The sequence below is a fragment of the Delphinus delphis genome, chromosome 6, assembly GCF_949987515.2.
Source record: "Delphinus delphis chromosome 6, mDelDel1.2, whole genome shotgun sequence".
Taxonomy (NCBI): Eukaryota; Metazoa; Chordata; class Mammalia; order Artiodactyla; family Delphinidae; genus Delphinus; species Delphinus delphis.
Window position 1 is genome coordinate 49,900,289 of NC_082688.1, and position 26,078 is coordinate 49,926,366.

Consider the following 26,078-nt stretch of genomic DNA (forward strand, 5'->3'; position numbering starts at 1 on the left):
ATATAATGAAAATACTATAAATGCTATTATCGGTTTTCACTCTTTTAGAAACAATTTACAGACAAAATCTGAATGGTATGACATAGTTTAAGAGTAAAATGTTAATGTTAAATCACTGACTATATAAAGGAAATGTTACCATCAACAGGAGGTAAAAGGGGGAAAGAAGCAGAGCTAACTGCTAATTTCTTCATCTTATAAAAGAGAGAATCAAAAGATACTGTCCAAAGTTAATGAATTAAGAAACAGAACTTTATAATATTATTTAAAATTATAAAGCCATCAATAGGAGAAATAAAGATTATTTTCAAATAAAAGTAACTTCAATAGGAGAGAATGTGTCACCCATGCCTCCCTTTTAGTGAGATGGAGACAACTGCCAGGGGCACTAAAAGCAGAGAGAAATTAAAATGGTTAATTTGGGGGAGTGTGGTCAGGTTTGGATGCTGGGAAAAATGCACAGAGGTCTAATTATTACTTTCAATAAGAATAAGAAGGCTAATGAGCTCCCCCCCCTTTTTTTGGGGGGGGGGGTTCGTGGCCTCTCACTGTTGTGGCCTCTCCCATTGCGGAGCACAGGCTCCGGACACGCAGGCTCAGCGGCCATGGCTCACGGACCCAGCCACTCCGCAGCATGTGGGATCTTCCCAGACCGGGGGACGAACCTGTGTCCCCTGCATCTGCAGGCAGACTCTCAACCACTGCGCCACCAGGGAAGCCCAAGCTCCCCCTTTTTTAAATAAAAAAGATTCTTTTCCTCTTAAAAGGTACTTAGTAAATTATAAAATGTCACAATGTCACAGTGGTATGTTTGAAATATATATCTATGGTATCTATGTATGTGTGTGTATATATCATATATACACATATGTTTGATACATATACTGTGTCATGTATGTATATCATATATAAATAAATATATCTTACAGATATAGAAATAAATAGGGAAAAGTCTCAGAGAGGTGATTTATTTATTATGCCCTAAACTATACATCTAATTATGGGACCCCAATCAGATCCAGGTCTGACTCAAATCTACACTCCATCAACATGCAGAATACCTGCTAATACACAATGTCCGTTTATAAATTATTCTTCTCTGTTCACTAAAGAGCTCTACAAGGCAACCCTTTGTATCCTCGTTGAGAAGTGACAGCTAGTCAGACCCAATTCCACCACCGCCACCCCCAACAACTGCCCCCACCAGCTCATCTACCTAACACTTTCCACCCAAGTCAAGCACAAACCATCAGTCAATCTAACTTGAGCACCCACTGGATTTCTTGTTCTTCAACTGAGTTACCATAAATGAGCAAATGTTTAAAATGAATCTCTTTATTTTTGAACTGGTTTTTTAAAAATTCTTGTAAAAGTAACATTGGCAGAAGAAAAAAAAATCATGGTCCCACAGCAGTCGGAGTTCCCGATTATGTTACGAACAACAGAAATCAACTCAGACTAAATAAGCAGGCTATCGGGTAGTTCACAGAATCCACAGGAACCAGGCTCACAAATCTGGGAAGGAGCCCAGGGAAGCTGGGTGCTGGGACCTCTACCAAGGTCATGCCACAGGAAAGCCAGGTCACTGGATGCCAGCCTTGGACACAGGTTGCCTCTTTTGCCGAATGAATTCTAAACTGCCCCGGCTATTCTGCATCAAGGGCTCCAGCTTCCAAGTCCTGGGCCGGAGCTTCAGTGGGGAGGAGGTCATGGCTCACACCCTGGCTGCCGGCATGCAGGAGTGTAAGCATCTAGCCTCAGAAGCTTCCAGCCAGAGACAGGATCCTGCCTCTCATCAGGACACACAAGGGCAGATAAACAAACCCCGGAGGAAGAGAGTTCAGATATGTAGGTACTGACAGCCAGAACCCAAACAAAACAGGGAAACTAAAACATCCTCCACTTCACACAACACATGTCCTCTCCAGACATAAAGTGGAAAGTCAGTCTCCTTCCTTCCCATTCCCACTGCACTCAACAGAGGTGCCTACTGTGAACAGTTTCTTGTATGTCTTTTCAAGAATTTTTCATGTAACTACAAACACACGTATGATCCCCCCGATGTTTTTAAAAAACACAAGGGGTACCATACACATTATTCTGCAACTTTTCACACGACATCTATTTTAAGATGCTCCCTGATTCAAAATGGTCTCCTCCCTTGCCCCAAATCATTCACAGTCATGTAGTTGTCTCAGAGGCATATTCAGAAATTGATCACTATGGCCTGTTGGGCTCAAAATGCAGGATGGTTAGAAGGCCCTTCGGCAACCCAGACGCACACATACTACAGTATGTCTGAAATACACCTCCAAAAACTTCAGCACGGACAGTGTGATATCATGTACATATTGACTGGTCCAAGCTACACCCTCAGGACGATTAAGAATTCAAATTCCAGGATACTCAGCATTTATGAAAAAAGCCATACTCCAGAAGCTGCTGCTTTTATCTTTATCTCCCAACAACATCCAAGCAGCTTTGCTAAATTAGCAGAGTGACAATGGAAATAAGTTGTCCGATTGATGAAATTATTTGTTTGCTTAATTAGCATAATGGATGTTAAGACTGGGTCCTCCAGGGCTTCCCTGGTGGCGCGGTGGTTGAGAATCTGCCTTCTAATGCAGGGGACAGGGGTTCGAGCCCTGGTCTGGGAAGATCCCACATGCCGCAGAGCAACTAGGCCCGTGAGCCACAACTACTGAGCCTGTGCGTCTGGAGCCTGTGCTCCGCAACAAGAGAGGCCACGACAGTGAGAGGCCCGCGCGCCGCGATGAAGAGTGGCCCCTGCTTGCCACAACTAGAGAAAGCCCTTGCCCAGAAATGAAGACCTAACACAGCCAAAAATTTAAAAAAATAAATTAATTTTAAAAAGGCTCAACATTAAAAAAAAAAAAAAAAAAAGAATGGGTCCTCCAATCCAAAAAAACATGGTTCTGACGAACCTAGGGGCAGGACAAGAATAAAGAAACAGACATAGAGAATAGACCTGAAGACACAAGGAGGGGGAAGGGTAAGCTGGTACAAAGTGAGAGAGTGGCATGGACGTATATAAATGTAAAATAGTTAGCTAGTGGGAAGCAGCCGCATAGCACAGGGAGATCAGGTCGGTGCTTTGTGACTACCTAGAGGGGTGGGATAGGGAGGGTGCAAGGGAGACGAAAGAGGGAGGGGATATGGGGATATATGTATACATACAGCTGATTCACTTTGTTATACAGTAGAAACTAACACAACATTGTAAAGCAATTATACTCCAATAACAATGTTAAAAAAAAAAAAAGAATGGGTCCTCCATGAAATTTACGATGAGAACTAAAACCAACATAATTTCCAGTCCCTGTGCTAATTCTGGGACTGGCCATACTCTTCTGACCCTATAATAAACAATACTGAGAACAAGCAAAGATAACTGAGCTACTTGCTCCAAGAAATACCTGCTCCTCAAAGGTAAGATTGTGAACCAACTGAAATAGTTATCAAAACTAACAACTTAACTTACTCATCAAATTTGCTTCAAGGCCCTCCCCTCCATTTGCCCACCAATCCAAAGCTACTATCTCATAGGTTCTGCCCAAGTCCAGTCAACTGCCTATCTTGCAAGACTCACCTTAAAATCACTCAGCCGGGGTCCTAAAACTATAAATATCCTCTCTTAGACTCACTCCTTCTGAGAACTACGGGTAAGGTGTTCTCCCTTACTTCAGCAGGTCCAATAAACTTAGCTTTGCTTGATCAACGGGATTTCAGGGAATCAACAGTGGTATTCAAGACAAGGGGATACAACAAATACTACAGGTAAAAAAAACCCTCATTTTATACCTGCAGAAATCAAGAGATTTCCCTGAGATCATCCAATAATTAGTGGTAATGTGTCAGCATTAAAATGCAGGTTTCTTGAACTCTCAAACCAGGGAGCTCATTCCAAATGACTGACAACCATGAAATATTCCTGAAAGAACCAGACTGCACAAGCCAGAGCTTCAGAGTTCCTTTTATAAATGTACAGATTCCTAAACTGTGCCTAGGTAGTCTGCTCCCTCCTGTTCTTTTATCATCAGTTCTTTTATCATCAGGAATGAAAGGGCCACCATCTGTCCCATGGCATAACCCACCTGTAAGTATTTTCTGACCATCTGGTGAGACTAGTTCCTCAATCTCTTTTGACAAAGTGTCTGGACATTTCATGACCCTCCCTTTGAGGCACAATAAGATGGAAAGAACCTGGATCCCCAAATGGAGTGGGACCATCTTACCAGCCTAGCCTACTTGAACTGTTAGCTGAGGGGTAATAAGATATTCGTGTATCATACTGACGCCATTTTTTAGTCTCTTTGGGGAATGAGGGAGGCTTTACCCTAAATACTATAATCTTGAAGTTAGAAGAGAAACTGATGGATCATTTTCTAAAAACAGCCAATTCATCTACCTCTTCTGTTCTTAGTCTAGGGTTCAAATCAACAGGACCCGCAGTTGAGAATAAATCACATATGTGACCCAAGAACATCACCAGGGAAGAACCTTCCTTCTTTGTGCTAAAGGATAAAGCTGTCTTTTATCAGCTTGAAGGTCATATTCATCCCCTCTGTTCCAAACTGACAAGAAAAATAAAAATAACTATAGCTCAAATTACCACTTCATAAGCAACCAAAACTGTAGGCAGAATGCCTGGCTGGGCTTTCACAGTGGCAATTCTTACCGAATGTACCACCAAAGGAACACATCTTGTTACTGAGGCTGTTGCCCCAGAATCAGACCCCTGCCCCTCCCTCAAATAGAAACCAGTTAGTCTTAATCTAAGCTTCAGGAGGAAGCTGCAAAGAAAAAAAAAAAGAACTGGTTAGAACCAGATAGGCCCAAGATGACGGAATATTTGACTTCTAGTAGATCTTCTCACTGCTGTGGCCTCTCCCGTTGCGGGCTCTGGACGCACAGGCTCAGCGGCCATGGCTCACGGGCCCAGCCGCTCCGCGTCACGTGGGACGTGGGACGTGGTACCCTCCCCGACCGGGGCACGAACCCGCATCCCCTGCATCGGCAGATGGACTCTCAACCAACTGCGCCACCTGGGAAGCCCGACTTCTAGTAGATCTTGAGCCTCATTATACGTTCTTTGTAATACATTAGCAGGTTATGACACACCCACCAGCACCATGACAGTTGACGATTGCCATGACAACTGGAAAAGCCCACATAAGGACTGAAAAGGAGAGCTGCATCAGTTCCAGGTCCAAACCACACTCTGATTCTCGAATAACTCATGAGTGTTCTTCCCACTCTTTCTAATTCCCTCCCTCCTTTTACCTTGACCCTCCTATATATTTGGTGTCTCTCCCCCAAATTGGGTTGAGAAGTGGATTTGAGAACTAGGTTCCCTCTTCTCCATCCTTTGGCCATAGAATAAAGCTTGTGCTGTTCCAGGGTGGGAGGGAGGCTCAAGACGGAGGGAATATGGGGATATATGTATACATATAGCTGATTCACTTTGTGATACAGCAGAAACTAACACAACATTGTAAAGCAATTATACTCTAATAAGGATGTGAAAAAAAATAAAACAAAAACATCTTTATAGTTAAAAAAAAAAAAAAAGAAAAGCTTGTGCTGTTCCAGTCTCAGCATCAGTTTTGTTCCTGGCTGTGCAAATCCAATAGGAGAAAGAACCTTCCTGGCAGAGACAGGGGGTCTCCACCCTGGTTAGGACACCAGCCCGGGTCCAGTCCACCAATTCAGTAACTATCTTATCAAGACAATTCTGTTTTCCAACTGAGGTGCCTAAGTAAGGCAATCTTTGAGGTCATTCCCAGCACTGAGGCTGTGATTTCTAAACAAGTCTAAAACATTTCATTAGAATGAAAACTGAATGATATCTAGAAAATATAAGGAACATTCTTTTAAAATGGAGAATGTTTGGGCTCCCCTGGTGGCGCAGTGGTTGAGAGTCCGCCTGCCGATGCAGGGGACGCGGGTTCGTGCCCCGGTCCGGGAAGACCCCACATGCCGCGGAGCGGCTGGGCCCGTGAGCCATGGCCGCTGAGCCTGCGCGTCCGGAGCCTGTGCTCCGCAACGGGAGAGGCCACAACAGTGAGAGGCCCGCGTACCGCAAAAAAAAAAGGAAAATGTTTGCTCTTGATGGAAAATACACAAGTATTCTTGATAGAATACCATACACACACATGCACACACCCCCAACCTTAATCCCAGTCACAGCCCAAAATAGCTACAAACAGTCACAAAGTGTCTCCCAAAATTATTATTTTGTTCTGGACACCTGAGTATTCTATCAGTAGAAAGAAGAGGACCCAGTGAATGAAATCTTCCAAATCTGAGTTTCCATGAAAACTTGAGTTTGAAGGAACTAGGTCAAACTGACCTTCTTTGTTCAAACCAGTATAAACCTGATGTAATCACTGAAACAAACACAAAGAGGGAGCACAAATGTAAACGCTCTCAAAAGGAAGTGTTCAAATGTTCTAGACACCCAACAACTCAAAATGAGAACAGCTTGCCTCTTGAAAGCCCCTAAAGAGACCAACTAGCCCCCTCCCAAACTCCACTACCAAAATACTCTCTAACCACCCTGAAGTTAAAAGGTGGTAAATACAGAGTTCAAGTGAACAAAAACAAGTGAGAAAAATTTAAGACAAATGTAAAAGAGAAACTTTGAGAACTAATCCAGGATCTGAATTTCTTATTGGTTGCCAAATTACTGCCACCGTTCAAACCTAAGTGTGTCCTGAGCACAGTGGTCCTGGGGAGAGACCCCTGTCCTCACAGAACTGACTGACCATCTACTACTACTGGGGGAGACAGGTGAGGCACACTCAGGCTACTTACAGACCAAGAAGAAGCCAGTATTCAGTGCTGGGACCCGGTGAGGGGCACAGAGGAGGGGTCACTGCAATCAGGGTGGTCAAGGAAGGTCTCTCTCTTGAGATGACTGCTGAGCTGAGACCCAGAAGAGAAGAAGGCAGCCAAGCAAACAGCTAGGGAAAGAAAGTCCTAGGTTTGTGAAGGACAGCCTGGCTGTGTCAGAGTCAGAAGGCGCCCCTGTAGGTAGAGTGTGGGACGTGAATGGCGGTAGGGCTGTGACTCTGACCAGCCCAGCCCGGGTCTGCAAAAACACACGGGCACTTCTGGCTTCTCTAATGAACACAGCCTCCCACTCAAATCATCTGATGGCAGATTCCCTAAAACTCAGAAAGGGGGATGCGTGGGGAACCAAAAAAAAAAAGGTAAAGTGTCCATTGAGGGTCACTAGATTATCCTCTGTTCAGAAAAGAAAACTAGACTCAGAGAAGCTAAGTGGCTTGCACAGAGTGACATAGCTCTTCCGTAAATGAACTAGGACTCAAACTAGGAGTGTCTGACTGGTGCGTCAGTTTCTTTCATCTGGCTTTTTAACATAACAAAAGCATTTGGCAGAGGTTATAATGATACACTACTAAGATTCCCATGGACTGTTTTTTCCTCTATGATACTGACTAAGGCTCAAATGACCTACTGATACACTCAGAAAGTTTTCCCTTGCACAATTCCTGCCAATTAATTTATCTTCTTTATAAACTGATGTTAATTAACATTTCAAAATGATCACTAAATGACCTTCTAAATACATAATTCATAACAGTCAAAACTTCGAAGCTCAGATGTCCAACAGGCTTAGGACTGATGGTAATATAGAAATATGACAAAATGCTGCGTAGCAATTCTAAGTGATAGGCATGTGGACCCCTCGTACAGGGAAACATAATAGCTACTAATGTGAACTTAATTTCATATTAAACAGAAAAAGCAGAGCACAACATGGTATGTACAAACTGGTTACAACTTTGTGACAAAGTACATATACTTAACAAGGATGAGAAATACATTTTTATTAAGGTCATTTTCATTTAAAGTTGCTTGAGCTCACATAATAAATTTACAAGGGCATCTTTCCAAAAGAAAACAATGTTAAAGAAAGAAATATTTTAAAAGATGGACTTTCTTAATATCTATCTAGAACAAGCACTCATATTCTCTTCACCATTTGGAATTTTAAAAGTACAAATAGCATTAGATTAGATAGTTTTCTGATTTTAAATACCTGAGGTTCGTATGACTGAGCATTTCAATAATGACCCAATGGAAAAGGGCAGTGCAAAGATGATGCCTATAACCAAACATTAGTATAAACATTGAACACCATCAAAAATTTTTCTGCAGTGACTGTAAACCTAGAGAGTTGTAAAACAAACCCCAAGCACTCATAACACATGCCAGAAGACTCATCCAAAGCCTCATTTTCTCCTATCCTGATGTCTAATATATTAAAATGCTGTATCAATCATTTACTCCTTCTGGAAATATTAACAAAGTTTCACCAAATGCAATAATTGATGGACCTGTAAAATGTTGCCTGCATTGTCTTGTGGGTCTGAAAACTCTTCAGTTCAGTTTTTCCAGATCGTCAACACAGTATTGGGCTCCATTGTTCTCACTGTATCCTGAAATGTGCTTCATCTCCTTGTATTTAAGAATTTAACTAGTTTTATATTTGTTACCCATCACTTAGCAAACAGTGGTCTGAAGGACAGCCTGGCTGCGTTATGTATATAAATGGAATGAATTCAGAAAATTATTTAACCCTATTTCAAAATGGATGGGAGAAACATAAGAGATGCTATACAGAAAAACAAATTTTTTTAAGCATACTTCAAATTGAATTTCCTAGATCCTCTACCTCATCCTTGTAAGTTGGCCTCTCCATTGGCATTTGTCTATTTTTTTATAGTATTCCCTGAATCAAAAGGACATAAATAAAAATAAAGGATGGGAATTTACTAAATGCCATCGAATTGTACACTTTAAAATGGTTAATTTTATACTACGTGAATTTTACCTGAATAACTAAAAAAAGGATAAAGTCAACAATATATGTCTCTATTATGATGAACATATAATATAGGTGCGATAAAGAGAGAATATAGGAAATCTAAGCAAGGAAATTCTGAGATTGCCCAACCAAAGTACTGTAACAATAAAAAACAATGTATTTATGATTTAAGCTGAGATTTGCTTTAAAAGAACATGGAAGGGGTGGGGAATGGGTAAGGGTCTAACTGAACAAGATTGGCTAAGGATTGATAATTGTTGAAGCTGGATGATTGGTACAGGGAGTTCATTATATCATTCCCTTCACTTTTGTGTATGTTCAAAATGCCCAGAGTAAGCCGTTTAGTGGGGGTGTTTTTAAGACTATTTTTTAAATTAATTAATTAATTAATTTGGCTGCTTTGGGTTATTACTTGCAGCACGCGGGCTCTTCGTTGCGCCGCACAGGCTTCTCTCTAGTTGTGGCACGCAGGCTCCAGAGTGTACAGGCTCAGGAGTTACAGCACATGGGCTGTTTCTCCACAGCATGTGGGATATTAGTTCCCTGACCAGGGATCGAACCCACGTCCCCTGCATTGGAAGATGGATTCTTTTTTTTTTTTTTAATTTATTTATTTTTGGCTGCGTTGGGTCTTCATTGCTGCGTGTGGGCTTTCTCTAGTTGCAGTGAGCAGGGGCTGCTCTTCGTTGCAGTGCGCAGGCTTCTCATTGTGGTGGCTTCTCTTGTTGCAGAGCACGGGCTCTAGGCATGTGGGCTTCAGTAGTTGCAGCACATGGGCTCAGTAGTTGTGGCTTGCGGGCTCTAGAGAGTAGACTCAGTAGTGGCACATGGGCTTCGTTGCTCCGCAGCATGTGGGATATTCCCGGACCAGGGTTCAAACCTGCGTCCACTGCACTGGCAGGTGGATTCTTAAGCACTGCGCCACCGGGGAAGTCCCGGAAGGTAGATTCTTAACCACTGGACCACCAGGGAAGTCCCAGCCATTTAGTTTTGTTTTGCTTTGCTTTTGTTATATCTTTACAATAGATCTAATCCTGGAACTTGAAACACATGTATAGAAATGGGTATATAAGAAGCTTAAAGTGAATCAGAAAAGCAGCAAAATTATCATCTTACTTTACTGTCGTGAGAACATCTGGCTTCTAATATTGTCCACTGTTAACTTCTTTTTTTAATGAACAAGGAAGCTTTAGCACTTCCTCAACAATTTATTTCAACTGACTTCATAAACAGCACATTTTACAAAGGGTAAAAATTTGTAAGATCAGTACATACCAGGAGTATCATAGGCCGTTTCCAAGTTGTTAATCCTATGATTCCAGAGAGTATCACCTACAAGGATAAACAGGATCATAAATCTAGAAAAGGGACCAATTCCAATAAACTAATCCCCAGACTCTGAAGTATATATTTTTTTAAAATACTGAAATTTCAAAGGCTTCTAACTCAAACATTTAATATTCCTGTTGATTACATGAGCCCTGGTATATGGTTTTAGATTATCTTTCTTGTCCAAGCTCCGGAAACTTTTTCACTGACTGCGTATGTTTTTTCTTAAGGTCAGTTAAGAACATACAAACAGAAACTAGCCTATCCTCTGAGTTAAGGAATCAGTATTTCCTATCCAGGTTTCCTGCCCCCAGTAGCACCTAATCTGTCACCAGAGTCAGCCGCATAAAAACAATGTCTGGCTGCAACCCTCCCTTCATCTGGTAGGTACCCATCCTTCACAGGACAAGTCAATTCCTCAAAATGGTAAAAAGGCCTTCCAGGATCTTCCCCTGCCTACTTCTCAAGCCTGGTTTGCATGTACTCCTGACCCACCCTCCTTCCAGGCATACTTGTCCTTCCTCAGACTGTCCAGGCTCTAGACATTCCAGGACTTTGTGCTTCTCTTTGTCACAGAGTCCTCTCTTCTCAACTCCCCTCCTAGCTGCCTGAGAACTCCTATGCATTCTGCAAGGCCCCAACACACAGTCATCACCTCTGATAAGCCATATTAATCTTAACACCCCACACTCCTGTAAGCCCTCTACATATAACTTTTTCCCCCAAAAAAACTCATTGCATTTTTGTCTTGCCCACTGACTGTGAATGCCTGTCCTGTCTCTCTGAATCCCCAGCTCCTAGCAAAGTGCTTGTCACATGATTGGCAATTAGTAAATGTTCCTGAACCTTTATTCCTCAAAGGCGGAGGGACTACAGTGAGAAATATCTCATGTTGCAAAATGACACGTCAATAAACAATAACCTAAAATCCTCAGTAAAGAAGAACCAGCATTTTGCCAAAACGTAATCTGGAAGACAACATCAGCCTTTTGAATAACACAGTTCACTAAGCAGTTAGGAAAGGATAAGCAAAGTAATTATTCAGCCCAGGGTCACTCTGATGACCTTTGTGTACGTAATAAAGTGCATCTACTGAAAGCAGTTATGAGAATTTTCTTTCAAGTGCACTTTTCACCAAAATCACTCAAATGCACCATTTCACAATAACTATTTACTTAACTACAAATCAGTAAGGATTACAGTGCTACTTGAAACCCAAAGCTCACAGGCCTACCTGCGATACTCTCTCTTCTCCATTTATTGACTTAGGGTAATCATTTCACAACAAACCAGTAGAGGACAAGTCTACCCATTTATATCAAGGACCAAAAAACATATATGGGGCTTCCCTGGTGGCGCAGTGGTTGAGAGTCCTCCTGCCAATGCAGGGGACACGGGTTCGTGCCCCGGTCCGGGAGGATCCCACATGCCGCGGAGCGGCTGGGCCCGTGAGCCATGGCTGTTGAGCCTGCACGTCCGGAGACTGTGCTCCGCAACAGGAGAGGCCACAACAGTGAGAGGCCCGCGTACCGCAAAAAAAAAAAAAAAAAAAAACACACACACACACAAAAAAAAAACATATATGGGCAGACAGGAGACAATTTCTTTGTATCACGTCTATGTTTAAACATACTATCAGCTGCCTGCTCACTGGGCACTATATCCTTTTATCTTCTTAAATTCAGTAGGATATTTCCTTCCTCTAAACGATTTCTTCCTGGAAACACACTTGGTGGGGCTTGTCTAGAGGGTATGGGTGACATCTACTTACAAATTGGAACTTGGAATCCATGACATCTTGGGGTCCAGGTTCCTTACTTGGCTTTGAATTATACACACACATGCACAGGGGTATGATATTTACAAAAAAAAAAAGAATCATAAAAGATACTCTTCCTCCTCTTCTTTTTCTCTCTCAACAAATACTTCACCGGAAATCACTTCATGTTTACTGAACTAGCTCTCATTCATTTCCATTTAATGGTTACATAATATTCCTTTGTACAACCACTACCTAATGTATTCAATCATTTCCATATTCATGGGTAGTCACTCTTTTTCCAGTTTTTTGCCCCCAAACAATGTTGCAGGAAACATCATGGCCATATATCCTTACAAACAAGTGCTTTTTATTTCTGCTGAATAAAGTCCCAGGAGTAGCGTTGCTAAGTTGAAAGGGGCATGTGTATAATAAGTACATAAATAAATAAAATGTTTTTAATAGATCATGACATATACAATTATCATTTCAAATGAAAGGTCTCTAGGACAAAAGAACTAAGCTTTCTTTCTTTCTTTTTAAACTCAAGAATTTTATTTATTTATTTTTATTTATTATTTTTATTTATTTATCTTTGGCTGCGCTGGGTCTTAGTTGCGGCATGCAGGATCTTCGTTGCCACATGCGGGATCTTTAGTTGCAGCATGCGGAATCTTTAGTTCTGGAATGCATTATCTTTAGTTGTGGCATGCGGAATCTTTAGTTGTGGCATGCGGGATCTAGTTCCCTGAGCAAGGATCAAAGCAGGGCCCTCTGCATTGGGAGCACAGAGTCTTTTTCTTTAAAGATTTTTTCGATGTGGAACATTTTTAAAGTCTTTATTGAATTTGTTACCATATTGCTTCTGCTTTATGTTTTTGTTTTTGGGCCCCGAGGCATGTGGGATCTTAGCTCCCGACCAGGGATCGAACCCGCACCCCCTGCATTGGAAGGAGAAGTCTTAATCACTGGACCGCCAGAGAAGTCCCCTAAGCTAGATAGTTTTCTTCCTTCCTCCTTCCCTCCCTCCCTCCCTCCCTTTCTCTTTAGAGAGGACTTTGCATATATGAGCAAACTAAATTTAAAACATAATTGTTGGGACTTCCCTGATGGTGCAGTGGTTAAGAATCCGCCTGCCAAAGCAGGAGACAAGAGTTCGAGCCCTGGTCTGGGAAGATCCCACATGCTGCGGAGCAGCTAAGCCCATGTGCCACAACTACTGAGCCTGCACTCTAGAGCCCGTGAGCCACAACTACTGAGCCCACGTGCCACAACTACTGAAGCCCATGCACCTAGAGCCCGTGCTCCGCAACAAGAGAAGCCACTGCAATGCGAAGCCCACGCACCGCAAAGAAGAGTAGCCTCCGCTCGCTGCAACTAGAGAAAGCCTGCGCACAGCAACGAAGACCCAACACAGCCAAAACTAAATAAATAAAAAATGAGATAAATTTAAAAAAAAAGAAATATCAACAATCTCAAAATATATGTGACAAAGAAACTTAAGACCTCAGTAGGAAGAAATATAAAGCTTATTGATCAATATTAAAGACCCAAATAAATCAAGACATATACCACATTCATGGGTTGGAAGACAAAATACTTAAAGATATCATTTCCATTTGAATTGTTTTGTAGACTCAGCACACACAAATGTTAAATTTCAACAGGATTTTTGTAAACCACCCTTCTTTATAGGATGCTTCAAGAAACTACATTCTAGTTGTAGGTGGGAGTTGTAGTTACATCCACCTCAGTCCTGAGCCCTGCCCTCCCATTCTTCAAGATTAAGTAAGCCCAACACACTTGGGGAACCCCGTGAGTGGTGAGATAAGAGAAGGGGAAGCAGAGGAAGTACGAAGCCTCTGGAATGTGGAATAAAAGTGCTGCAGCTGGGCATGAATCGTTTAAGAGCTCAAGACTGAAGGGAATGGAGGTTCACATTTCAGGGAGGGGTGTGCAATTCATGACTGGGGAGAGAGGATGGGGAAGTGAAAGAGGAAGAGGCAGAGTATTCAATGCCTCCGCTTCCATCAATGGCAGCAGCACCTGGAGCTCCATCAGAAGGGACTCAAGATCCCTTAACACTGGCCTTCCATTACCCCATAATGCTATTCCTTGTTCAATTGTGTTCTACACTCACTTGCAATCTCATGAGGGCTTGGATCTCTGAATATTCCCTCAAGTACCACTAAAGGCTGCTAGAGGCACTCAATTAGTTACGGCAAGAGTCAACGAACAACTGAATGGATGATGAATAAATAAATGAATGAAGGTCAAAAACAGGAGATGAACTTGCTCAAAGATGACTATGTAAGCCTAAACATATTTTTCACTCCCGTGCTTCTTGAAAGAGTACATCAACAGCAAAAAGCAACTCCATCAGCATTCTTTCCACCCAGTGCAAGATGCAACTTGCTCGGAATAAACAGGCGAGAACCTATTTTCTAACACCAAATTATCTCTATATCACTATAATGAGATTTATTACAATTTTGGTTTCACTCACTTGTGACCCATTCTTTGTAGCTCATGGGGAAAAGCAGAGGCCTTTCTTTTTTTCTGATATTGCAAAGAAGGATTCTACGATACTCCAGGCAAGAATCACTGTTACCCACCATATGTGGTGAATGTGCCTTAACTTTCCAGCTTAAAAATCAAATCATTAAAGTCAAAAGCATGTAATTCTACTACCTTATTTTTCTGTGTTAATCCATTAACATACCTTAGGGCAAAAATGTTCTGAATTGTTTGTCAAAAGTTGCCATATCTAAACATAGAGTTAAAAAGAGCCATGTTATAGGTGTCCCACTTCTTAATAACCTATCTTGCCCTATAGCTTTTACACTGGATATATTTTTTAAATGTATGTGTGCATGTATCCTTCTTTATCTGCCCAGGGTAACTCAGTAAAAGATCTGACAAAGTGGACAACTGGGTATTTCTCATGTACGCTTGTTGGTTACCACAATGTCCCACCAAAAAACAAACAAACAAACAAAAAAAACTAGACTGTTCACCTTATCTTAATTAAATATTGCCTTGATGTTTAAAAAACATTGATAGAAGTTCTAGTATGTGCCAGGCCTGGGGCTAGGACTCAGCAACGAAGCATTTTCCTAAATGTTCTCTAATCACACTCTCACAAAATCAATTCTGAGGCAAGAATCATCCCACCCATTTTACAGATGAGTAACTGAGGTTGAGAGGCTCAATGACCTGCTCAAGAACTTATCATCATGGATGGACCTAGAGACTGTCATACAGAGTGAAGTAAGTCAGAAAGAGAAAAACAAGTATCGTACATTAACGCATATATGTGAAATCTGGAGAAATGGGTACAGACGATCTTATTTACAAAGCAGAAATAGAGACACAGACGTAGAGAAGAACAAACATATGGATACCAAGGGGGAAAGGGGGTGGGGTGGGAGGAATTGGGAGATTGGGATTGACATATATACGCTACTATGTATAAAATAGATAACTAATGAGAACCTACTGTATAGCACAGGGAACTCTACTCAGTGCTCTGTGGGGGCCTAAATGGGAAGGAAATCCAAAAAGGAGGGGACATATGTATACGTATAGCTGATTCACTTTGCTGTACAGTATAAACTAACACAATATTGTAATGCAATTATACTCCAATTAGAAAAAGAACTTATCATGTGACTCTGCTGTTGTGTAAAATAAAGGACTAAAGAAAATTAAATTCATCTCAAAAGTTATACTTAAAAATACTCCTTCAATATTAAAGTAGTATTTGATGATTATGATAGAAAAAAAATGTACTTACTGTTGTTTAACTGGTAGAGACTAGAATTTTTGTGTTAGTTTCCACTCTGGACCATTCATTCTTTTTTTTTACATTCTGTCATTGTAAATTTTTTTTAATAGGTTTACCTTAAGGTTCACCAATGTCTGTCTCTTTATAAGGAACTGGAATCTTGCCAAAGAATCACAGACTCAAGGGAGGGGGGACCATGAGTTCAGGTCAGTGACTTCAACAGAGAGACATGAATGTATGTAGATGATAAAGGCTATTAGGGCTCCCAGAGAAAAACAAAAAACATTAACTAATTCTCTACCACTTGCCTGAAATATCTCCCAAGGATCATATACGTCATCAGAGTCAGGAATTTTGTTTTTTGAGGGAGACACGAACCAATGCAACTCTCTCTACTCTTCCATTAATCTAAAACAGTGCGGTAGGCTGGTCTCCCGTAGTCCCAGTGGAATCTAACTACTATTAGCTAACTATGCCTCCAAATCAGGAGCCAGGATAGCGTGGCCTGAACACGGACATGGAGATCCTCCCTCTGCCCTCACCTGGGTCAAACTTCAGCATGTTTTTAAAGTGTCTACTCGGGAATAATAATAGATTGAGTCATTAACCAAGGACACCAGCAAGAAAATAAATGATCACAGAGTGCTCAAAAACAATGAGCACATTAAAAACACTCCCTTCAAGTTGTTGAAAGTAAGTATGTAAAGTATGGGAAAAGAGTCTTTATAGGACTTGTTAATTCTCAAACATGTATTACAATAGATAAAATACACCTTCTAGGTTCAGACAAGTGAAGGAAGACTCCAAATCTTGGGCTCAAGGTGAGAATAACACTTACAGTGGTATATATGGAAAAATATTCTTGAACTATAGTGTTTAACAAAATAGTCCTTTCAAATGAATATATTTGTCCCTTATGAGCAAAATTTTTACTGCAGCCAAAAGATTTGCTGACTTAGTTGATACAGCAGACTCAGGCATATAATGGTCATTCAAAGCTTGAAATATGAGGATATCCTTCTACTGTGTTCCTACGTGGGTTTGAAGTAACCTTAGACTTAAGCTGGCACTGCCACTCAACTACCTACTTTCATATGCCAGTCAAACTTCTGAGCGATAAATAAAACATGGTAGAGCAACACAATGGGATCTCATTTGTCCATAAACAGGAATGAAGTAGTGATACATGTCACAACATGGATGTGCCTTGAAAATGTTATGCCAAGTGAAAGAAGCCAGTCACAAAGGACCATTTGTTGTATGATCCCATTTATATGAAATGGTCAGAATAACAAATCCATAGAGACATAAAGTAAATTGATCAGCGGTTGCTTAGGGATAATGGAGTAAGGAAGAAATGGGGTATGACTGTTAATGGGTACAGGGTTTCTTTTGGGGGGTGATGAAAATTTTCTAAAATTGATTGTGGAGATGGTTGCAAAACTGTGAATTTAATAAAAATCATTGAACAGCACACTTTAAATGGGTGATATAAGTAGATTTAAATGGAATGTGAATTATATCTCAATAAAGCTGTCATTTAAAAAAAAATTCTGCAGTCCTCAAGTCATAATTCTTAAGCTTTTCTCATAAAAACTTTAGTTTAGCTGTCTTTAAATTAGTTACAACGTGCTATCAAGTCCCTTCCTGTTAACTATTAAGCCCATTTCTTTTAGAAATACATTCTGAAATATTTAATGCTGAAACTACAATACTGGAGATTTGCCTTAAAATAATCCAGTGGGTGTTACCAAGGGGGAGTAGGTGTGAGTATACAGTGACCATGTAAATGTTGATAACTACTGAAGCTGGGTGACGGGTCAATGGGGGTTCTTTCTATATGTGTTGAGATTTAAAATTTTCAAAATAAAATTTTAAAGGTAGAGTGGGGTTCTTAAGACTTCCTGGTCACTTCTCTGCTGTCTCTCTAGTCCACTTACATTTTCTTTTTAAAAACATACATGTATTGAAATATTTACAGGTGTAATGATGTGATGTCTGAGATTTGTTTCAAAATAATGTGGGAAGTGAATCTGACAAATGGACTAGAGGGCACGCTGAAGCTAATTTCTACCCTGCTTAGAACACCCATCCTTCTGGAGTTATCAGAACACATAGAGGGAATTCCCTGGTGGTGCAGCGGTTAGGACTCTGCGCTTTCACTGCCGAGAGCCCGGGGAACTAAGATCCCACAAGCTGCCCGGTGCAGCCCAAAAAAAAGAACACATAGAGCCGGCAGCAGAGTCAGAAAGAGGTACAGGAGATAAAACAACTGTTAGAGCTGGGTGAGGGGTATATGAAGATTCATTGTACAGTGTCTGAATAAATTTAAAATTTTCCATAAAGCAGAGTTTAAAAAAAACCATCTCTCTCACATACATAAACTCAAAAGGTATGCTACTGCTGAGACTTTTTTCCTGCAACACCAGGAGAGTCATGGGGCTTGACGCCATTCTCAAATCCTATTCAGTTGCTCTGGACATGTACTATCTGTCGGTTCTGTTGTCACTTTGCAAATTCTGAGGACAACCTCAGAAACAGGCCACAACAAATAAGAATAACAAACAGTTGCAAGTTTGCGTATAGAGTTGGGGGCACAGTGTGGGAAAAGGACCCTGTGGAAGAGACTTAGTTCCAAATCACTCATTCTTTCCCAGCTCTGGTTTACTGGGTCCCACAGACAAGGATGTGCCCAGCCAGCAGGCCCAAGCTAGCAGCCTTTATCTTCTGGTTGATTCCTCTTTTTTTTTTTCTTTTTTAATAGTTCATCAAATCTAACTATGGCTTGACTGACATCTAAAGTGTATTTACCTCTGAAATAATTCACAATAGTACACTGATTTAGGGGTTTAATTTTAGGAGAGAAAAAAATAGTTTTCAATAATCCTAAACTAGCTATCTTTGAGAAGACAAGAGATTATGATTTTACAAAGAGCAAATCCCTAAAAATGTATGCAAGAGTCACTTCTGCCCCATGGTATTTAGAGAAATAAAATGCAGCCACCATTTGGCTGAATTTAGTCTGACAAGCGGACTAAGGAGCATAACGGATCTAATCCCTACCCTGTTAGGAATACTCCTCTTTCTGAAGTTTTAAAGGACTCCCAGAGGCCAGTGGGAGAGCCCAAGGGTAGGGCCAGGAGGGTGGGATTCCTTTTACACGATGCACAGATTGTGAATTCCACCCACCACAGTAAGATCATCCAGCATTAAAGTATTTCAAAAAGAACAAACTGGCATCAGTTTAAGTATAAAATGCCAGGCCAGGCTCTAGGTACCTAATGTTCTTACAGTTCTTTCAAACAATTACTTTGGGTTCAATTAGTTCTCCCTATATTCTTAAAATTTGGTCTTGAATCTGGGTTTGTGTGGACCTGCAAGGCCAATTTTCAGCCATTCAAAATATACATTCATTACAGATCTTAGTAAAAACTATAGGCATTGCCAGGCTTTTAGATTTAGTTTAGAGAAAGGCCGTTTACTTTAAATATTCATCTTCCACAATCATTCCACGAAAACCTATTTCCAGGTCTCTCAATCCTCAGCAAACCTCAAGACGCAGGATGCCTTGGAAGCTGTGAAATCGTTAGGAGGCAGGGACGAGCAGCCACCAGTTTCCATAAACGCTCGAGGGCAGCAGCCTTTTGCCCCAGAACAGCCTTCCTGTCCGAGGAGGCAGGCCGGTAGGGCCTGTAACGGAGCGGGGCAGACATCTCCGGCTAGTTGGGACTTCGGCAAGCTCATCCACGATGGGTTCGGGTTCTGGAGAATTAAATTCTGCCCATCAGTCTGCGTGGCTCCAGGAACCTAGTGCGGGCTTAGGGCCCTCCTTTAATGACCAAGTACGTGGGTGCGTTCACACACCCTGTTATTACCTCCTGAACTCGTCCCCAGATACAGTGGAGCTAGCCTACACCAGACACTTAACATTTACTTGTGCCTTAGTCCGGAATAAAAACAAGTGACGTGCGCCAACCTGTCACTTCATCCATCCCACAAATACTCCTACTATGTGCCAGGCACTGTTGATACATCAGTGAACAAAACAGATCAAGATCCTTGCCCTCCCCGTGCGGACGTTGTCAGCAAGTAAATACTCAATAGCTGAAAGAAGTTTATTCATTTTCTTCCCGCTTTTTTGTCACCCACCCCCATCCTTCCAATCTCCCAAAGAGCCGGAAATCGGGTTTATTCTATTAGTTTGACAGGAACAACAAAACCCTTTAGCCTACAAGGAATAGACACTGTCCAGGTGCAACCCAATTCACCCCAGAATTCCTCTCTCTCTTACCCCTTTATTTTTCCCCAGCCTCAACGCCTCCAAAAACTTCAACTGGCCTGAAGGGCTGTGCTCCCGAAGGATCAATCACGGGGCAGTGGAGGCGAACGGCCTGAGCCCCCCTGCTCCCCGGGTGGGCCCTGCCGAAGTGAGCGGGGCACGCGCGGCACTCACCGAAGAGCCGGCCCAGAACGGGCACGAGTTCTTCACCTGCGGGGAGCTGCTCAGCGACAGCGCCCCGAAGCTGAGTGCCACCATACAGCAGCCCAGGATCAGCTGCAGCAGACCGAGCGACAACAGCGGGCGAGCGGGCAGCAGCGCCGATCCCGGGGCCGCAGCGGCGGCGGCGGCGGCGGCCCGGCGGGAGGAGAGCGCGGGCGGCGGGGCCAGCACCCCGGCGGCGGCGGCGGTGGCCGCGCAGCGAGGCCGCGCCGGGGGCTGCACCGCGGCCCGGGGCCAGCGCGGCCGTAGCGGGGGCAGCGGCGGCTCCTGGGCGGCGGCCGCCGCGGCGCCCGGGCCCCCGGCCTGCGGCCCGCCCGAGAGCCCAGCCACAGGGCAGCAGGAGCCCGGGAGCACCACGGGCAGGGACATGGACGGGCGGGGAAGGAGCGGCCGGTGGCGGCGGTAAGAGGACGCGGAGCGGAGCCGCGGGCGCCGCGCACTGGGCAAGAGGGCGGGCTCCGAGGCCCAGGGGGAGGGAAGGAAATACGCACGGCCCAACCACTTGCTGCTGCTGCTGCCGCCGCCGCCGCTGCCGCCGCCCCGACTCCCGCCGGCCGCACCCACCTGCCAGCCGGCGGGTCCGCCTCCGGCCGCCCGGGTGCGCCCCACTCCCACCCGGGCACACCCACGCGCGCTCTTCGCTCACGCCGCGCAGCGCCGCCACCCTTTGGGGTCCGGCCGAACCCACGCTCGCTCCCCGGTCTCCAGGAAAGGTGCCCTGCCCCAATATTTAAAATTGGTCCCTCGGGCTAGGAGGGAACGGCAGTCTGGGCGCGGAGGTACAGGCAGCCGACGGTCTGAGACTGTCCCCACCCGCCAAGCTGGGGCGGGACAGGAGCGTCGCCGAAGCGCTGTGGACCCTCGGCCCCTTCAGGTCTAGCCCAGAGAGCGACTCTGGCAACCTTTAATACGAAGGGAGCCTGGCTTTAAACTTTTTCCCCCGGGGAGGGAGGGTGGCAGGAAGAGGAGCTGTGGGTGACTTGATGGGAAAAGTCTAAGGCTCAGGGCTTCGGGGAAGCACAACGCAGAGCCAAGTCACTGTTCGCGTGGGGCTTCCGGGCGCTGACATTGTGCTGCGGCCCCTCCGCCTGGAAGTTGAGGCGTGGCGGTGGGGGGGGGGGGAGTGCTTTCCCTGCACCAGAGTAGGAGCGAGCAGGAGCCCAAGGTTACCTTGGAAGTATCCCGCCTCCAGAAAGAAAGAAGCGGGGGCGGCCCGGAGCACGTGGCAAGGGTTACACTCTGTGGCCGACTCATCTTGACTCATGAGCTGTATTAGGCATCACCTGGTAGAATGTAGAATCCCAAACTTCCAAAGAAACAGCCTAATAAAAACATAATCTGTTTTTGGTAATTTATAAGATATATTCAGAGCTTAAAAAACTGACTCGCCTTTGTAAAATGATTTTACCTAATAGTCTACCCTTCCCTCGGAAGAATTCTTATGTGTTGAAAGTGTTCGTATACATAAAATGATCATAATAGGTTTTTTTTTTCCCCAGGTTAAGAACCAGAGCAGTGTCGCTTTGCAGTAAGACAGGCTTCTCATTTTATCAGTAAGGTGAGGGTATTTTATATCCTCCTGTCCAATAAACCAAAGGAAATGTGTATCCGTTTTTATGCTCTGCTTGCAAAGGCTATATTTATTTTGGTCATTACTTACTTCAGCCCGCAGTGTGATGCACTGCCAATGTGCATGTGTGTTTACATGTACACTTTTTGAATAATTAAAGCACCTGTGACAGGGAGATCATTTCGGTGCTTTGTGACCACCTAGAGGGGTGAGATAGGGAGGGTGGTAGGGAGATAGATGCAAGAGGGAGGGGATATGGGGATATATGTATACATATAGCTGATTCACTTTGTTATACAGCAGAAACCAACACAACATTGTAAAGCAATTATACTCCAATAAAAATGTTAAAAAATAAAATAAATAAAGCACCTGTGATTAATAGTACCAAGGACTTCTTTTACAAACTCCTCTTGAAAATAAACTTCAAGTCCTGGAGAAAAAAATGGACCTGTCTTTTAAAATAAACATTTAAAGTATGTTGTTTCATGCACTTTAAAACATTTTACAGTACATATTCTTAAATGGCAGGTGATGTTAAACTGAAAGCTTCTTGTGTGCTAGTTTGTACATTTTATTTTATGCACAAGCTTAAAGGTATTTAATTTTTAAGATTCTACTATATTGTGAAATATAAAAAAGTCTGAGTCTTGGGAAATTCTCTCAGCTTAAATCTATTCCTGTGGTCAGTCCCTGACACCTGAAATATACTGTCAAAAATGTATTATTGGGCTTCCTTGGTGGCGCAGTGGTTGAGAGTCCGCCTGCCGATGCAGGGGACACGGGTTCGTGCCCCGGTCCGGGAATATCCCACATGCTGTGGAGCGGCTAGGCCCGTGAGCTATGGCCGCTGAGCCTGCGCGTCCGGAGCCTGTTGCTCCGCAACGGGAGAGGCCACAACAGTGAGAGGCCCGCGTACCGCGAAAAAAAAAATGTATTCTTTGGGTCTGGGTAAGTTGGTGCTAGAAGTCAGATATCCTCTTCCGTTGGATGGTTAATGGCTGGAAAGGGAGAGCTCCAGGGGAGCTGATAACCATCTGCTTCTTGCTGTGGGCGACAGTTACATGAGTGAGACTCATTTTGAGAAAATTCATGGAGTTACATTTTGTGCAGTTCTCTGCATTTTATATTTAAACACTTTAAAGTATTTCTAAGTCCTTTCTTCTTAAATTTTTTGTCTATTTCCCTATACAGAAACGATGATAGCCGAGGGTAACTTAAATCCATAGATAGTTTTATCCAATAGCTTTACTTATTTTTTCAGGCCACTAAACGTTTTTCAAAGCTTCTAATTAAGAGTTGTTGTGCAGTAATTTTATTTTATGTTGTTGTTATTGGCCACATTTATAGCTGTGAAGATTCTTTTTCATAAACACAAATCCATAAAAAATTGCTCCAACCTTTAAGATTATACCAAATAGCACTCTTGAGTATTTGAGCTTTGACTTTTATAACCCAGGCTTGACTCTTTGCCAAGCAGTTGCTTACAGTAAGTCCTTATTTATACGTGATCAAGCTGAGTTGTATGTAACTAAATTCTTATATGATGATTCAGAGCCATTGATTTCAGGTTGGCTTTAAAAAATTAAGTGAGGATTTTGGAAAACAGTCTGGCAGTTCCTCAAAAAGTTAAACATAGTATTATCATTTGACCCAGTAATTCCACTCCTAGGTGTATACCCAAGAGAAGTGAAAACGTATCCACATAAAAGCTTGGACACAATTAGCTTTATTCGCAATAGCCCAAAAGGTGGAAGCAACCCAAATGTGGATGAATGAATAAACAAAATGTGGTATTATGGATGAATTTGTTTATCCTGCCTAAACAAAATGCAGGATAGCCATGCAATCGAGTATTTTCAGCAATAAAAAAGGGTGAAGTAGTGAAACATGCTACGACGTGAATGAACCTTGAAAACATCACGCTAAGTGAAAGAAGATCGTCACAAAAGACCATATATTATATGATTCCATTTATATGAAATCTCCAGAGCAGACAAATCCGTAGAGAAAGAAAGTAGATGAATGGTTGCTTAGGGATGGGGGCAGAGGGGGTGTGTTAGAGGATTGAATTGGGGGAGGGCTATAGCTAAAGGCTCAGTTTACTTTTTCAGGTGAAAAGAATCCAAAATCTATTATGATGATGATTGCATAACTTTGTGCATATACTAAAAACCATTGAATCGAACACTTTAAATGGGTGAATTGCATCTCAATAAAAATTACATGTGAATCTATATGACTCAATAAAGCCCTTACCAAAAAATATTAAAAGTAATTAAAGAAGAACACATGGAAAATTTGACCAGGCATCTCATTATGTAGGTGAAAGTTCAAGGAAACAACGATTGTAGTGTATTGTTGGGTGGAACCCAGCTGCCAGCTTTCCTCGATATCAAAGCCAAATCCGAGGAGGAGAAATTTCCATCAACTCTTCCCTTCCCTCTACCTCATTTTCCACTCCCCGAACTCAAAGACTTTACCTCCCAGGAATTCAGGTTCTCTCACTCAGGTTACGCTGGGCACTTTAACACAAACTCTTCAGTTCTTCCCACCATTTCTCAGAAGCCCCAACGTGTCAGCTAATTACAGGAGGTTATTCCCCGTTAGAGTGAGAGCCGTTGCAGAAACTCCTCAAAACTTGTTCCCTGGCAACCTGCCTCCAGTGCTTGCATTTTACGAGAAGAGCTTCTCTGAGTAAGGCAGAATGGAATCTAGAAGTCCTCATTCAACATGGCTACTCTGGAGCAGCTTCGCAGAGTTTGGTGCAAGGACTAAATAACCACTCCGGAAGCAGGTCAAAATGCAGGTTCATGGGCTTCCTCCTCCTGCACGGAATCTGACACTCTGGAGAGGATGGGGAGCCTACATTTTAACAAATTTTTTAAAAATGTTAATGGATGGTAGTAGCCAGACTCGAGAATCTTTGCCTGGGGATTTTTATATGGGAAGGGACTAAGAAGTAGCAAATTAGCTGGAAGGGGAAGACAGAGGATTTGGCTTGAAGACAAACTGAGATGTAAATATGTTGGAGGGAGGAGTTTGGCTGGTCCCCAGGCAGACACCGCTGCTCAGGTGATTCTAATGCACAGGAAGGGCTTAGACCACTGGGTTCTAATGGAAAGGGGACTATATTAGGAGCCAGACATCCAGGGCCCTAGCCCCTCCTCCACTCTGTGATCTTTAGCAGCATCAAGCTTCTCTAGCCTCAACTGCTTCATCTGTCAAGTGCAAATTTGTGATGCTTCATCCGCCTGAGGCTGGACCATGTCATCACATGGAATCCCCAAGGCCTGCATTTTGAAATCAAGCCATTCTCATCACCATGATTTGTCAGGTCACCAGTAAGAGAGCAGAGACCAAGAAAAGCAGGTGAATTGGGGTGCAGAATGGTAAACTTTTAGACCCAAAATACCCAGGCAAAATGAAAAGTCCTTCATTCTAAACTTTAAGGCCTCCAGTTCCATGGTCTCCTGGTTTTCCACGAGGTACAATTTTGTACAAGGATTGTGTCCAGGAAATGGAATGGCAACTTCCATAATAACAATTCACTTCGCAAGGAAAGAGCTATGGAATTTTTTTTTTTTAATTGAGAGAGAGAGAAAGGAAGAAAAGAAAGTAACCCTGAGCAGAGCTGGACAAACCAGGCACCCCATTTTTCTGAAATAATGGTGCAGACTGGTTGTAAGGATTTCTAACGCCACCGGCCCCAAGACAGACTTATTTGTTAAACGGGAAGGGCTGCAGCCATACTTTTCACATTGCTGAAATTAAATACTGAAGAGCTTCTTATAACGCAAATCTCACAAAATACAATTCAAGTCAACTGCCGTAAAAATTATTTATGGCTTATAACTTTCTAAGGGAGATAAGCTACACAAATATATGTAATAAAATGTGTTTTATAAGTGTGTGTGTGAGAGAGAACTTGTGTATTTGTGTGGGTGTGTGTGTGTGAAACCTTGTAATACCAGAGCTTCCTGCAGGTTCAAGTTTCTGTATAAGTCAAAGCTGTAATTAATTCATCTTTGAGTGGAGACCATCCCTTTGTTTTAAAGAAATCTCTTGAACAAGACTTTTAGTTATGCAAATGTGAAGCCTAGAACTTTTAGGAACAAAGATGTTTAGGAAAATGCTGTAGGATAACAAGGTAGGCTGTGTTTGCCAGATGTGAGCAGACTTCATATCCTCCACTAAGGGGCTCTTGGTCTGGGGTGATTGTCAGACTCACTAGGGGAGCTTAAAAAATATATC

General features: G+C 42.8%; 1 protein-coding gene across 1 annotated transcript in view; it reads right to left on the minus strand.

Moving 5' to 3' along the window:
- The window catches only part of ENTREP1 (endosomal transmembrane epsin interactor 1), a 60,568-nt gene extending 39,945 nt beyond the window's left edge, over positions 1–20,623 (minus strand). Inside the window, exons 1-2 of the mRNA XM_060013429.1 lie at positions 20,207–20,623; positions 10,154–10,210 (exon numbers count right to left, since the gene is read on the minus strand). Coding sequence (XP_059869412.1) covers positions 10,154–10,210; positions 20,207–20,623 — 474 coding nt within the window. The remainder of the gene's footprint in view (positions 1–10,153; positions 10,211–20,206) is intronic.
- Between the last annotated feature and the right edge of the window lie 5,455 nt (positions 20,624–26,078).